A 16,412-nucleotide genomic window follows, 5' to 3' on the forward strand; every position below is an offset into this window, starting at 1 on the left:
TGCGTCTGCTGCGTGTGGCAGGTGGCATCTCAGAAACAGCACTTAACTGGTGTGGTACACAAATAAAATATTAATTTTTAGTTTCACTGACTAGTATTGTTTTGTGTCAAAAAGTGTGGCACGTGTAAACCGAACATGTCTTCTGAGGGAGACTTTGCCTGAAGTTAAAAGAGTACAGGATCGGAACCATGGGAAGCAAGAATGTTTGATTTGTGAAAGTTTAAGCTAGTGCTGCTTATGGCAAAGCAAAAAAAATGGTAGGTGTCATGCTCAAAAGTGCTTTCATCTGACAGTTTAATCTGACATCATTCCAGATGACAAAGGTTATTTTCTGCAGATATGTATACAGGTGGCCTTGAAATTTTTCTTTGGTGTTTGGTGTGCCTTGGGCATAAAAAGATCGCTGTTCTAGTCGACTGTTCACACACATCCCTAGTTTTTTTCAGTCTGATGAAGATTTTAAGCCTCAGTCTGTCAGGATAACTGTCCCCTGGAGTCTGCTTCTCTCCATGCTTCCTCTCTGAGGTGGGACATAGCCATTGGTGTCAAGAAGCATTGATGACATAGTTGGAGATCCCTCACAGAGAAAAAGTTATATTTTTTCCCCTGTGTACCAACACGCAGTGCTGTGCTGTGCTGCTGGTCTTGCCTAAGGAAATAAGAGCTCAAAAGACCTTTTGTTATGAGTGTGGTCTTCCATCTTTTGTATGTGTTGCAGCCCATAGCCAGAAGCTGAAATGTGCCACGCATGCATGGAATCTGTTGTAAATGCAAATCGCACTGTGGGACCTAACGGCAGGCATTAGAGCATGTAATCCATGCTGGTTAAAACAGCACAAAGCTGTTCAATATTTAACTCTCAGGACTGCATTCTTCAGTGCATGGTAGAAACTTCAGCCACATGATGCTGGAAAATAGACTTACTAAAGTAGTTTACTTAAGTATAGTGTACTTCTCCATTGTATGCTACTTCATACTTTGATTTCTCAGGCAGCAACTGAATACATTTAGACATGTGGACATGGTCAAGACTACCTGCTGAGGTTCAAAATGAGTACCAGAATGGGAAAGAAATGTTATTATTTTTATTTTTCCAGTTTTGGCCACAGCGGCTTTTATCTGTAGTGGAGAAAGACAGGAAACGGGAAGGACACGGGGGAAGACACGTGTGTAAGCTGGCGACAGGCCAGGACTCAAACCTGCGCCGCCCGCACCGGGCACCCCAAAGAATTGTTATTTAAGTGAGTTTGAACAGGGCATGGTTGTTGGTGCCAGACAGTCTACTCTTGAGTATTCCAGAAACTGCTGATCTGTTGGAATTTCCCCTCATAACCATCTCTAGGATTTACAGAGCATGGTGGTGGGGTGTTGCCTCATAGCTAGAAGGTCCTTGGTTCAAATCCACCTTTGCCCGGGCCTTTCACCAATTAACCTAACCCCACTAACTGCATGTCTTTAGACTGTGGGAGAAAACCAGAGTACCCAGAGAAAACCCACACAAGCACGGAGAGAACATGCAAACTCCACACAGAAAAGCTTCTAGCTGTCTGGCAACAGTGCTTACCACCATGCCACCGTGCTGCCCGATGGAAACCTGATGTCATTACCAAAAATAAAACAGGAAGTGAGAACAAGAGAAAACGAGGAAACAAAACACAAACAAAACTGAGGGAGACAAAGACACAGAAACGCAGGATAAACTGAAATGTGAAAACTAAAAACATGAGAGTAGAAAACAAATAAACAAACAAAAATAGGAACCATGGTCATTTTTCACCCCAGCCTGTGTGGGTGAAATCACACCTACTGTTCTGTCAGCTGTCGGGCGGGCAGGGTGTTTCTGGGAGGTGAAAATGAGGCCAAACAGGAGTCTTGAAATGATTGAGAAAGTATAAACATGTACACATGATGTGAATACAGTTTGTGCACAGCTATAAGACATTTTTTTTTTTTTTGCTGTATTTGGGAGTCTTTTGTCAAATTAAATATTTTATTTACTTATTGTTGCCACTGGCACCAAAACCCAGGTATTGTTTCAGTGCCAAAAAATTATGATGCAAACCAAACTGTGACAAGTCTTAAAGCCCTTTAATTGCTTACACTCACTTTTCATTAATAGTGTGCAGTTTTTTTCCTTAATAAAAAAGAAAAAAAAAAAAAAGAAAAGTTTTGTCACGTTTGCAGAATACTAAAGGCAGGAAGATCTTTGAACCAATAGTTAAACTTACTCAAAACCTCACTGTGAAATATAAGGCCCCCTCCAAAAGGAGGAGGTCATAAATAATTCATGACACACCCTCTCTCTGGGCTCCTCTTTATCTCTGCCGTTTTCCCGTATCTCGCTCTCTTCCCAAAATGGGCTGCTTTGCCCTCGAGGGTCAAGCAACAGAGGGAGAGTGAGAGAGGAAGGGTGACAGAAGATCAGCAGACGCACGCACACACACACACACGCACACACAAAGCAAGCGACACTCACTGTGGCTGGATGATAATGTGGTATGCCACAGATGCTTGACGGTTAGAAGAGTGAAGACTGCTTACTTGACACTTTTTTTTTTTAAAGTGACAGCTTCATATGTAGAGCATGTTTAAGACAGAACCACTGTGGGAGGGTTTTTTTTTTATAGTATTATTTGATAATACTGACATTTCTGCATAGACAATATTTCTTCTTCATTAGGCATATAAATTAATTACCAAAAAGGCATTGTTTGAAGCAAAACCCTCCCAGTATTTCTTTTTAATTATATAGACTTTAAAAAAAAACATTGATTTCTACTGTGAGTAATTCAGAGGAGAAGGTTTATGATATATGGCCTTTTAAAAAAAAAAATTTTTTAAATTGTGTCCTTGACGAGACAGACTGTGTGAGCTACATGAAATAGTCACTTACGGTTTCAGTTCAGCTCTGTGTAGCCATCCTAGTGGCTCAGATATCATGGTTATTTTTATTTTATCTAACCTTTATTTTAGCCAAAACGTTTTAATAATAAAACTGATTACAACAAAAACAGGTAAGGGACAAAAATAAATAAGAACAAAGTCATAATCACAGACCCAGTGCCAGTAAAAAAAACTCTGTTGGGAAGGTGATTGGCCCATTTTGAGCCTCATTTTCTAAATCTATTTATGATTGTGTGTCCTCCTGGGTTTTAACAGGAGGAGGAGTTTAGTTGTTTTTATTATTATAAGGTTAAATAATTATTTCACTAGTGTTATGCTGAGGATGGGAATTGCTGTGTATGAGTGTTTTGTCTTTTACCTGTGCTGGCTCCTGTGTCTGCAGTTTGTGGGCGCTGCAGTGTTCAGAGCCTGACTGTTTCTTTTAGCGGTAAACATGATTGAGTGATGAAGACACACAGACACACACACACAGTCTGAGTATTTCCCCTCAGGAAGATTAGAGTGAAAAAAAAAAGTTGTGCCCGTCCATAATGAGGTGAGACATGTTGCTGTCCGGAAGAATTTAATTGGGCTGTCAGCTCATCTAGAGAATTAATAAGCTGGTTGGCTCAAGGTGCTCTCAGTGTGACAGGGACATAAAGGCGATTATTGTTTCCTTATGCCCGAGTTATTAATTTTAACTGAGCTTGTAAAGTAAACAACACGTGTAATTGATGCAGCAGAAAGCAGGGATTGAAAATGAAAATAGAAATGTTAGATAGTTAGGGCTTTTAGAAATCTTTGAATTTGGTATTTACAAAGCCTGATTTGATCATTTGGGATCTAGTTTACATGGTAAATTTAGAATCTGCATAATAATCCAGATTTGAGGTTATAAAATCTGTGTAAGGCAGTGCAGCCAGCTCATGCTTCAATATAGCAAACACTGATAAACATGTGAAATAAAGGAGCTTTTATTCTTTCTCATGTGCTTATAGAGGTTTGTTCTCACATCTGTCGTACTTCAGAGCACTTCCTGCTGAGGTTCTTAGAGGTCTGTTTATTGTCTGATTATATCAGATATAGAAACTTAGCAGAATGATGATGTTGCACCTGAAGTAAGTATTTAACAGTCCTCCTAACCAGTTAGAGGACAGCAGCATTGTGTGTTCACTTGTATGGTGCTACATCAAAAATAGCCCTGTCTGTCTTGCTGTATTTAACCGCAGTACTTGAAATGTCTGGTCACAGCACATTTTAACATAAGCTCTGCCTCTCGCCTTGAAAAACTGAATTTAGATATTTTTCCTTTCACGAAGGGAAAAGGGGAACATGAATACTGTTTCAATGAGAGCGCCTATTTAATTGAATTTAAAATAGTGGCTGTCTGCACTGTTGTAGGAACTTACATTCACCAAACTTGCTAATTTATTCCTAAAAACATGATAGCAAGAAATAAAACAATTTCCATTGACAATATTAGGGCTGCATAAAACGATTATTTTAGTAATCGAGTATTCTATCGATTATTCCAGTGATTAATCGAGTAATCGGATAAGAAATACTTTTTTTTATTAACAGTTTATCTGCATATTTTAACTTCCGTAATGCAGTTTCTCGCCATGTGAACAAACAGCGGTGAATGGAGCAGCTACAAAGTTCTCTTTTCTTCACCTTAACACTTGCTGATCAGGTGCTTGATGAAGGACCTCCAGCTGTTTCACGGATTTAATGGTGGTTACTAAAAGAAAAAGCTGCTGTTTTGGACGCTGGAAAAACGTTTCCTTTTTCACTACTTGAGCTCACCGTCACAGCTTCGCCTCTTTGCGCTTGCGCAGTTAAAACAGCTGCCTGCTATGAGTGTTTTGAAAAACTAGTGGCTGCGGGAGCCATGGCGCATGTGTGAGTAATGGTGTAATGCTTTGTATTCACAAGCATTCTCGAAAATACGTTTCTACTGCAGGTCTATATTTAGTCACTAATAAGGGATTAAAGTATAAAAAATATTTTGAAGGAGCCCCTCGGTCCTGGGGGGCGGGCCTTCCGGTACCGAACCATCGCTAGTGCTAATGGCCCGCGCTCGCTAGCAAACCAGTTCTGGTAGCTACAGCTGAAGTAAAGACAAAATAGCAGCTGAAATTCTCAGCGAGCACAACACACACAGACACACAGAGAGCAGTGGAGGCGTGGAAATGCATGTCAGCGACAGTTGCCACCCGTCCCGTAATGTTACGGAGCCGTATTCCACGGAGTCCCGTAACATACGGGGTTCTGTATTTTACGAGACAGGTGGCAACTCTAGTGATGATCCACTCTGTGTTAAATGAAATCCATCGCAGCGACGGAGAGCTTTTTAGAATGTGTGCTTGTGTATACGTGAGTGATTCACACTCCAGTCCAGTAGGTGGCGGTAATGCAGTTCTATGTTGGTTTGCCAGCCCCCAATAAACCCACAAAAAAACGTCAGCACTAATGCTGCTAATGCTAGTGAGGAGCGCCGCTTACACCGAGACAGCTGAGCGCTGCAGAGTTTAAACGAAGCATCGAAACAGTAAATTTGTGTCGATAAATTTTTAGAATCGATTTAATTGAGTTAATCGATGAATCGTTGCAGCCCTAGACAATATTTTCTGAGTTATGAAGTGATTAAAAAGAAAAAATTTTGACCTTAAAGTTGCGCCCACACTGGCAGAGATTCACAGCAAAGTGGAAAGTGAAATTTGGTGACTTCAAGCAACTGCAGGGGAAATAACTGCTGGCAACGCAAAGTGGGCGGGACCCGAAAAAAAACTTTCCTCAACTTTCAGGCAAGCGATTGAAGCGACTGCCAGTGAGAGCGCAGGATGCCCCGGCAGCGAAACAAGAATGTTGAGCCTGGCTTTATGTATTGTTCTGATTTCTGTTGTAGGAAATTATGCAAATTTGTGTACATTTAGCAGGTAAACAAGGCTTTGTTTGCTTATTTAAACATAAAAATTTAAGAAAACTAGTAAAGGGAAAAAATAATCGTCCTGATGTCAGTAATCACCCGAGGAACTTTCATGGTAATGTCTACATTTTCACCTGTATTGTCTCCACTCAACATTGCAGTATTTCTTTGCGTGCATCTTTAAAGGATGAGTTTTTTGTTTTTTGTACTGTCAAAAAATCCCATTTAAAGGCCAAAAACAACAAAGAAGTGATCGTCCTAATGATGTTTCCTGAGCTTTTATCTCCATTTCCTTTGTTCCATAGAGCTCCATTGTCCAAAAACAAATAACAAGACATCAGTGAGTCACACTGTTCCACAGTGGATGAAATTTTCCTTCATTACACCAACTGCGCACACTGTAGTTTATCTTCAGCCCGTCTCACTTGCACCGTCCCGTTGTAAGTACCAGAGTACCAAATGTGTACTAAGCTGCAGCTGGAAAATCTTTTCAGCAGGCTTCACGTGAGGCTCAGGCCTCCCTTTATGGTCTTGGACTAAGTTTGGTCAATTTCTGGAAAACTAAGCCTTTATCTGATTATATTTAAGTAACATTGATTTTACAAACTACCTTTTATTTAACCAGAGATAAAAAAAAGTTCATTAGGAAAACTTGGGCTTAGGCCTGAGTGATTATGGATGGGTGTTTTGTTTTAGGTCTTTCTGTGGAATTTGTTAGCTACAAAAAACATGGAACAAGCTTATGTTAAGTTCAATCCAAGAGATCAGGCTTATCACACTGATGCTGGCCTGCAGATGTGGCAGGATGGAAGAAAAAGGCTTGGCTTGATTACTGCTGGCCTCGCCAGGCCTGTAAATGATTGCTGAGAGAACTCGGCCAGCTGCTCGCGTCTGCTGCTATGCACCGAGGAGTTTATCACTTCTAATTACTTAACGTCAGTTTACTAGTTTTACGTCACTAGAAATGATATCTCGGCATAGTTACCTTTGACCAACAAAAGCCTGTTTGTCTCATGAACTTCATCCTGCTGGAAAAGCAGGTGAGCTCAGCAGGCATCTCCTTGGATCGTGTTTACTGAGGGATGTTTGAAATGGAAATAAAGACAAGAATGTGTCTTCTGTCTTCTAGTAATACTCATAAAATAATAAAAATAAAACCCTATGCTTTTACAGGTGTCCTGGGAGTGGGCGAGCACAGTTTCCCTTTCCAGTTTGTCATTCCAGGTGAGTAAAACCTCATTTTTCCATGTCGTAAGTTCCCGTAATTGTTTTTCTTGGGTCTGCTTTATCAGCGATCCAGGTGACTTCAGCGAAAGGAGCGGGCTGATACAGGTGTGATAACCTCTGCTGACGTAATGTCTCGCTCTAATACAAAGTAGTTAAAGTCCAATTTGTGATAGCAGAGGTGTATAGAAAAAGAAACACCTCAATCTTTGCTACTATACTCATTTAAACTAAAAGGATATTTACAGTATGCTGATGATAAACTGCAAAATCACAATGTGTAAATAACCCAAAGATCAGCTGAGTGTATCTGGCACCTGTAAGGCCACACATTGTGCAAAGTCTGTCTGGTATCTTTAACCTTCTCTGAGGAACAGGCTGAAGCACAGGGGGGAGAGCTGGGGGTTATTTTTAGTTCCCTCTCCTTTTGTGCAGTCACTGTTTAATTGGTCTTCATGCCTCCATGCTTTGTCCTCCCCTCCTTTCAGCCCACCAGTCTTGAGAACATCAGGCAGGGCATGTTAAATATCATGCAGTGAGAGGCTGCTCATTGGAGGATAAAGAGTCTCTTGCTGCCCCCTGCTGGTCCCTCAGACAGGCTCACAAACCCCTATATGAACAGTATGTGAGCCTCAAAGTAAGCTTAATCCTTAATAGGGCACTCACTGAAATAAAAAATTTCAACCTTAGTGTTATTGGAGGAGATAGCAAGACTTGATTAAAAATATATCATAATTAATCTTGAAGGCTTTTTATTTGCAATGTGTTGCACTGCACCTTCTTTGGGCACCTGCTTTATACCAAATACTCTCTTTCACGCAGTTTTGCTTTCTTCTCTTGGCTTTTAATAACATCAAAGAGATGGGATTTTCCTGCTGTTCAAACCCTCTGTTTTGGAGGGATGTCCAATTAGAAGAAAGCTAGCTTAAAAGGCAGGGAAAAAAGCTGAAGTGGCTTGTTTGACTCAACTAAGGGGCTGCACCAAGGCCCAGTTACAAGATAAATAAGGATTACTTTGAACTGTGTCATACAGAGCTACTGTAGTAGAGTCTGAGGATAAATGTGGTGCATGAAATGAGTATAAAAGGTCCACTTTAAGGTCAAAAGATGAATAGACATCAACAAATTATTTCTAGGCTCTTATGTTTCCAATCGATGGATTTTATCTGTTCTCAAAGGAGCAAGCCAGGCTCTACTACCCTTGGCCACTTTCAGTAGCCACAAGCAGCCCAGTCTTATGTGTCCCCAGGGAAAGTCAGCCTGGCTCCATTTTAGTTGCCAGGCTGTCTGCAGCCAAACAACAACAATCCGCCTCTCCAGCTTCATTCTTATTGACAGCAGCAGCAGATACTGTGGAGCAGCTGGCATTAACATCTGAATGAAGATCAAGGAACACCTTAAGAACAGAGACGGTGACAGTCATTATTTTGACGCTATGCCACTTTTGTGTGCATCCTGCTCGGAAATTTATATGCAGATTATAGCGTCAGAACAGATTTTGAACCTTTTTTTTTTTTTTCCTCTCCACTGGATATGAACATCTCTTTTTGTTCTGTTTGCCTCGCTGCCTTCTCCCCAAATAGTTATTTTTATCCCACTCTCCTTGAATTTCCTACCCTCCGGCGTTTGCCCTCGCTGTTTCCACCTCTTTGCTGTCCTTTTCTTGAGACACGGATACATGTCCTTTTGTCACTGAGTACAGAAAACCTGCAGGAATCCCTCTGAAAGGTTTAGTCTAGTGACAGCAGTTTTAGGCCCGTCTTTGTTTAGTATAAAGGATCCAGACTAGAATAAAGTGTAGCCACATTAATCATCTTTTTTCTAGAGTTTATAGATTTAATTTACCTTTCTCACCTTTTTTTCCACCTTTTACTTAAATTTACAATTAGATATATTCTTGTTGGAACTTGAACTTATTATTGGCATTCCATATTACAGACTGAGTTATTTGACCCTCGGTTAAATGAGAAATGGCTCGCAAAGCTCTCAACAGGTCACCAAACCATTTAGCCCACAGGGTATCAATGCAGCCAACTCACAGGCCTGAGTTGGCAGTGGCAGTAATGGCAGTAATGGGTATTTAATGAACAGAAAAAGAAGAACTTGTAATTGTGATCTTGGCCATATTTCTACTTACCTCACAAAGCCTTTTACATTGAAAGACCCAAACTGGCAAAATTCAAAGTTTTTAAATTAAGTATACTTTGAAGACAGAAATAAACAAGTTTGGGAAAATAAATAGGATGGAAAAGGCAAAACATACATACATGTAATATTTATTGATTTTGACTGTTTCTAGTTTCACAGCCTGCAACACAACAGCTCAGTTTTTGTTTTTTTGTTTTGTTTGAGAAGTGTGGAAAATAAAAAGCCTTTAATCATGTAGTTTACCTGCAACATATAACATACAGTATTTATATATATTCTTCTGCAGTTTCTCCTAAAATGAAAACTATTTTTACAGCTTGAGGCTAAAAAAAACAGACGTTTTGCTTTAAAGTCTTTCCTCTTATTTCAGATTGAATCATTGCAAATGTGTACACAAACTTTTCTACACACTTTTATCCTCACACAAATTGCCCACTTGGTCTACCACCTTTAGAGTAATTGTCTTCCTTCAGCATCAACAGCTTTTTTGTGCCGTTCTGTGTTTCCTGGCTTGTTGGCTTTCACGTACAGTGGAGGTGTGACCCTCTGAATTTGGTGACAGTTACAGCTTTATTGAAAATCTAAAGTGAAATGTGGGTTGGATTGAAATCTGCAAAGGCCCGGATTTGCCCACAGGCCACAGGTTGATTGAATTTATTTGTTCTTCCATCTGTCAGCTCTCCCCAGTGTCAGTCATGTGTGTACTTTCTCCCCCCCTCCAATCTTGTCTTCAGCTGCTGTCCCAACTTCCTTTGAGGGACCCTTTGGGAAAATAATTTATCGCGTGAAGGCGACTATCGATACGCCACGCTTCTCCAAGGACTACAAAACCCAGAAGCCCTTCTACATACTCAACATGCTCAACCTCAATGAGGTTCCAAACATTGATGTAAGTGATTGATTTAGAAATCTTTTTCTTCACCTTGAGCTCATCTTTATTCTCTTGGATTCTTGCAGGGCTGAATTGAAAAGAATGCTATTATTCATTTCCTTATTTAATGAGCTTTTGTCTCTGTCAAGGCTTATTTGATTTCATGGTAAAGCTGGAAAGGGTTCTCTCCCTCTTACTCATAATTCACTCTCTTCTCCTCATAACTGTCAGTTTCCTGTCTATCCTGGAATAAAGAATCCATTCAGCTTCTGCTAGTCAAGCCTTTTAATTACTACCAATGCACAAACAGACATTTATCCCACGTCTCTGACTCTGCAGTATCACAGCTCCGTTGTGGCCACCAAGAAGTTCAGCTACCTCCTGGTGAAGTCGGGGACCGTGATGCTGAAAGTTCGCAGTGACATGAAGGGTTACATCCCCGGTCAGATCATCAAGTTATTCACTGAGATCCACAACAAGTCCGGGAAGGACACAGGGTGTGTACTGGCCAGTCTTATACAGGTATGTTATTAAATGTCATTAATAAATTATCTTAAGTCAACTTTGGCTGCAGTAAATCAGCTTTAAGGAAGGCTAAGAAAATATGCTAACTCATAGACCTTCACAATAAACCAGATAACAAAAATGTCCATTCAAGTAACAAATCTTTTCATGTGGATGCACATAAAAATCTTTATACCTCAGATTAAAAAAACCAATCATCTTGATCATTTCCAAAACAGTACGTATTCTCTTGCAAGCTTTCGTGTTAGCGGTGTGAAGTGGTTTTCACGTCTGTGTATGTTTGACTTTGTCACACCAGAGCGTGACCTACAAGACTAACAAGCCTGTGGTTGACCTGCGGACCATTGCAGAGGTGGAGGGAGCCAAAGTGAAGGCAGGAAAACATGCAGAGTGGAAGGAGCAGATCATCGTTCCTCCTCTTCCTCAGTCAGAACTGGCAGGCTGCAGCCTTATAGACATCATCTATTTCATTCAGGTCAGTGTGTGTGTGTGTGTGTGTGTGTGTGTGTTATTTTTCACCCAAACAAAAGATCTTTGCTAGTGGTAGCCAATCAGAAGAATGTTTGCTTAAAGGGACAGTAGCCTTAAAGGGACAGTAGCCTTAAAGGGAGAGGAGCTGCAACAGCTTGTTTCCAACAGGATGAACTAAGCAGATGCTCCAAAACCAATTAAAAGATAAATGAGGATTATTTTTAACTGTGAATCATGCCGATACTCTTAAAGTCTAAGGATAAATAATTAAATACTTAGACTGTTGATGCCTGTGCTCCCTTCGCAAACCTCTGTTTGTGTTACAGGTGTCACTAAGATATCCAGAAGCCGCTGTCACTCTGCCTATCTACATCGGGAACATCGCTTTGACCCAGTCTCCATCGAGGTCCACGCCCACGAGTCCAGTGGGTGCAGCAGGGGTGACGCCCAGTGCCCCACCGGCAGAGGAGGATCCAGACGATGAAATGTGTGCAGGGGGCTTTACCAGTGAGGAGCTTCCCACAAAGAGTCACTCGCAGCAGGATCCCTCAGGCCAGGCGGTCAGCATGTCCCCGAGCGCCTTCAGCTACGCACCAGGTGCGGCACCGCCTCCCAGCCACAATCGCCCCGACGTGTCTGCTCCACTCTTCTGTTTGTCCACTGGAGCCACCATACCTTTCTTCACCGAGGGAAATGTTGCTCCAACCCCCACTTCCTGTTCACTCATTCTGCCTCCAGAGTACAGCACTTCTGACTACCCTCATGGTCAGTGCTTCAAATAAATCTAACACACTGACACCCAGACAAACACCTGCAGGGTATAATGGCTAAGTGGGCATTTATGAGTCATATCATCATTATCATGCTTTGAGTTTTCAGTTAAATCCAGCTTGTCTTAGGTTCGGTCTTTGAGACCAGGTAGAACATAGTTGATGTTTAGGCAGAACTCATAATAACAGTAATGTTTCTTCATGAAGGTAAACTTTAGCATTTTTGGTCAAATCACATAGATTACCAGGAGAGTAGAAAGTTCAGTTTTATTTATACAGCAGCACTTTACAGCAATAGCCATCTCAAAACACTTCATACATACACAGCTTATGACATTATAGAGAAAAGCTCAGTGATCCACTATGAGCAGCAGGGGGGGGTAGAAAAACTTCCAGCAGAGCTAGGTTCAAGGAGTGCGTCCATCTGAAAGCAAGCGAGACAAAACAATGCACCAAGAACCAAACTGTAAGTTTTATCAGAAAATATTCCTCGACTTAAAAGGAACACACAAAGGTGTATAACTATGTAATGCCACTACCACTGACTTTATAAAAGTTGGATGTAGGCACCACAATGTCACCTACTGTCTGTGAAATTTGAAGCCTAAACATTAGCATTATATTTTTTTTTGTTGTTGCCAGAAGCACCTGTATTTGGACTAAAGAATGATGCTATCAGCTAGGTCAGCAAGGTGCATTCATAAACTATAAAGGACTCTGCTGACAGCTGTAACTCTAGCATCCAGACAGATGAATTCTGAACCACTCCAGAGTCCTTATAAAGGGAGAAGCTATCCTCAGAGGTAGACACTGTAAAGTTGTGCATTTTAATATGGAAGTCTGTGGGGACTGACTCATTCATTAAATGGGTTTGCTAAAGCCTTTACATTTGAAGCTCGTCACATTGACGTGAGCCCTCTGTTTACCTTTTGTTTTTTGCCTTTTGTGTGTTACAGAGCCCCCACCCACCTATGAGGAAAGCTGCAGTAGCGCCAACTCCAGTTTCAACAGTAGACAGTAGATAAGAAATAGATGGATGAAGAATTGTGGACGTGCCCACCTACGCCTGTTTGCAGTCGCCTCTAAATGAATCCAAACAGAGACATGCTGGGTGAAAGAGGACGGATGCTCCAAACGCCCCAAAGATTGATTCTTTCTCCTGCAATGAGCAACAAAAAAAAGAGATCATTTCTTATAATGAATATAAGAATTTAAATTTTGCCTCATGTCCCAGCAGATAATGTCAGGTGAACATCACTGTGCCTAAAAAGAAAAGTATTTCATTTAGAATAATCAGTCATTGGACACGTTTGTGTTTCTTTCCAACATATCGCTGCATCTGTGATGCCTTGAAACTAATGTTGGTCACTGATGGCTCGAGATTGATGAAAGCTTTCAGTCTGGCCTTTTTTGTGGTGGTGGGGAATCCAAACATGCGCTTGTTAGTGTGACTGCTGCTGTTTGTCGATGTCTCAGCTGTCCTCATCATACAGGCAGAGCTGCCTTCATGCTGGATATAAAGAGAGGAATACACAGTCACAGGTACTCGTTTATTTGTGAAACCAGTTAAAATCCCAGTGTGAAGGATGCTGCTGTGATAAATGCTTCTTTTTATAGCAGAGCCTCTTTTTTTTTTTAAATGCACATAATTATTATAAAGATAAGTGGGTACTTAGAGAAACCACTAAGCTGAATCAATGAGTAAAATAATGAAAGGAACAAATTCAGTATATTGAGCCTTGTTCCTCTGGTCTGCAGTGCTGTTTATTCATTGTAACTGTCTCGGTGAGTCGCCCAATTCTGTATTGATGTCTGCCTTCTCTTGTGTATATTGGAACTAGATGGCATTTACCTTGAGGTGCTCAGGGCACCAAAAATACATTTTTAAAAAAAAGTCATCAACAGTCACGAGCCTGTTACAGCCAACTATATCAGTTTGCAGAAGACATCCAACAGGAGGCTCATGATGTAAACATTAAAGGCCTCCACAACAGCTGGCTGTCATCTTAGCTAGCCTCATGGATCAAGGATGTTTACTTTGTCAATGCATTTCTGCAGTGAAGTTTGCTTCTTTTGTTTGGCGGATGTAGACAATAGAAAGAAAATAGTTCCTACATGAAACTGCTCATGACGAGATCGGTGTATTTTAGTTGTGATGTAGGTATTGCTGCTGTTTTTCTCAGTGTTATGGGCCATTTAGTCGCCATACAACTGTAGTGAGTTTGGTTTGTAGTGCTGGCAGTAATTCAGATCTGTTCCCGGTGGGTGTTGGCTGCGCTTTGTCACCAATTCTGTTCATAACTTTTAAGGACAGGATTTCTAGGTGCAGCCAAGTGGTGGAGGGTTTCCAGACCTCAGGATTACGTCTCTGATTTTTATACGCCCTCTGAAAGATTGGACATATGTGATTACACATGGCGGGCGGGCTGGCAGGTGGGCGTTCGGGCGGCATCCATTGAAGTGTCCGTTCAATAACTCGAGAACTGTCCGGCCTACGCTTAGCAAACTTCATGGGTAGATGGCTTATGACCAAAACAAGGTTGAGATTGTATATGCGGTCACCGGGGTCAAGGTCAAATGGTTAAATCTTTGTTTTATGTTAGGTTTTTTCATGTCCACTTCATATCCAAGAGATGGTTTGAAGGATTTTAATGAAACCCGTGCATGATTATTTTCCATAACAAGACATTATGCAGAGATCAACTCCTGGAAGTCAAAGTCAAGGTCACGTAATTATTAAATCCTTGTTTTTCCATGTGACAGCCAACAGGGTGAACACAGTGCGACAGACGTATCTTGCCCCATTAGGCGGTGCTGTTGTTGCAGATGATGTGGTTCTTCTGGTTTCATGAGGTGGTGACCTCTGGCTTACACTGGGGTGGTTTGCATCAGAACTGAGAATTAGTACATCTGATCCTGAGGACATTGGTCTCAGCTGGAAAAGGGTGCAGTACACACTTCAAACTGGGGAGGAGTTTAAGTATCTTGGGGTCTTGTTCACAAGTGAGGGAAGAGTGGAGTGGGAGATTGACAGATTGGTGCAGTACCTTACCTGTTGTGGTGAAGAGATAGCTGAGCGTAAGAGCGAAGCTGTCGAATTACTAGTTAATCTACATTCCCACCAACTCACCTGTGATCACAAGCTGTGGGTAGAATGAGAGAGCAGACATAAGCAGTGGGAATGAGCTTTTGCTGAAGGGTGTCTGGGCTCTCTCTTAGTAGATAGAAAGCATGAGGAAGCTCAGTTACCTGGAAAGACTCAGAGGAGAGTTGTCACTCCCCCAAAAAGAGCCAGTAGAGGTGGTTCTGGCTTTTGATTAGGATGCCTCCTGGGTCCCTTCTAGGTGAGGTGTTTCGGGTAGGTCCTACTGGATGGAGCCCCCCGGGGCAGAACCAGGATATGCTGAAGAATCTGGGTGTCTCTAATTAGACTGCTGGCTCTATAACCAGGACACAGATACGTGTCAGAAAATGGGTGGATGGATGGGTGTGTTTTTTGTGTGTGTGTGCCATTCAGTTCCATTATTTTCAACAGTAGGCAGACATCTGCAGAGCTGATCTCTCCATACTGGGCAGCTCACACCAAATCAATCCTAACAGATAAACAGCACTACAGACCTGAGGAAAATCCAATGCAAATTAGATTTCGATGCGAACTGTCCCTTTAATCAAAAGTGCTTCCACAAAGCAGTGCAGACAATTTTATTACACTGACTTTTCTTGTTAAATTAATTCTAAATGTTTATATATATATTTTTATTTCATTACTTCATCCTTGCATTGGCTCCTTGAGACATTTTTCTTGCGACAACACTTTTGTATTCAGAGGACAGTCTGAGCCTCATTTTCCCTGCAGCTGGTTTTGAGGACTGCATTGCTGAAAGCCTTCTGCCCCCTTGTGGCCAATACCGGTACAGGCTATATCTCTTTTAGCCTGTTCTTGAAACTGGAGCTTAATATGAGCAGCCGTGTTAACTGACCCACCTGAGTCCCTGCTTCTGTGATGCACCAGCTGAGTCTGCTCTATAAATGTATACCCTTGCTTTAAGTTTCCTGTTGAGCAGAACTGACAAACTGAGGTTGAAGATACTTGTTGTTTTGATGCCATGTGACGCATGTGTTTTGCATCTTGTTTTGAATCTGAATCAGGATGATTGTTTTATTTTTTTTTTCCCTTTGTTGCCTTAAATTTCTTGCAGTGATTTGAGCGTTTCAGTCAGTGCAGATGGCAACACATCTGGACAATTTAGCGTTTTTTCCACTTTGTGTGTGTGTGTGTGTGAGAGAGAGAGAGAGAGAGAAAGTAAAATATCATTTTACTTGATTTCAAGTCAATCCCTGATTCGGCTTCTGTTTTAAATTGAAAAAACTTTCTTTTTTTTTGTCTGTTTCTGTTTGCTCGTGCACAGCAGTGGGGTGGAACTTCATTGTATTTTGTGTTATTGTAACATGATATAATCTCAGCAGGCAATCATCTGCAAATTTCTGTTGTATTTATAAAGAAATTTGGTCACCAAACTTTTTGTTTTGCACATACCAAAACCCTTCTCTCATGTCATTCACAGCAATCAAACAGACTTCAGTGCTGCAG

The 16,412-nt window shown here is 41.3% G+C and overlaps 1 protein-coding gene across 2 annotated transcripts in view; it reads left to right on the forward strand.

Moving 5' to 3' along the window:
* Positions 1 to 15,557, forward strand: part of arrdc1b (arrestin domain containing 1b) — a 37,217-nt gene extending 21,660 nt beyond the window's left edge. Inside the window, exons 1-7 of one of the 2 annotated variants that reach the window (XM_030743420.1) lie at positions 4,751 to 4,785; positions 6,986 to 7,036; positions 9,919 to 10,073; positions 10,395 to 10,577; positions 10,879 to 11,055; positions 11,378 to 11,816; positions 12,778 to 15,557. In XM_030743420.1, the coding sequence (XP_030599280.1) occupies positions 4,782 to 4,785; positions 6,986 to 7,036; positions 9,919 to 10,073; positions 10,395 to 10,577; positions 10,879 to 11,055; positions 11,378 to 11,816; positions 12,778 to 12,842 (1,074 nt within the window). In that variant the 5' untranslated portion in view covers positions 4,751 to 4,781 and the 3' untranslated portion in view covers positions 12,843 to 15,557. Of the gene's footprint in view, positions 1 to 4,750; positions 4,786 to 6,985; positions 7,037 to 9,918; positions 10,074 to 10,394; positions 10,578 to 10,878; positions 11,056 to 11,377; positions 11,817 to 12,777 lie in introns of those variants that run through there. The other variant, XM_030743419.1, reaches the window with a different exon arrangement.
* The last annotated feature ends 855 nt before the right edge of the window (positions 15,558 to 16,412 follow it).

The sequence above is a fragment of the Archocentrus centrarchus genome, chromosome 12 (assembly GCF_007364275.1).
Source record: "Archocentrus centrarchus isolate MPI-CPG fArcCen1 chromosome 12, fArcCen1, whole genome shotgun sequence".
NCBI lineage: Eukaryota > Metazoa > Chordata > Actinopteri > Cichliformes > Cichlidae > Archocentrus > Archocentrus centrarchus.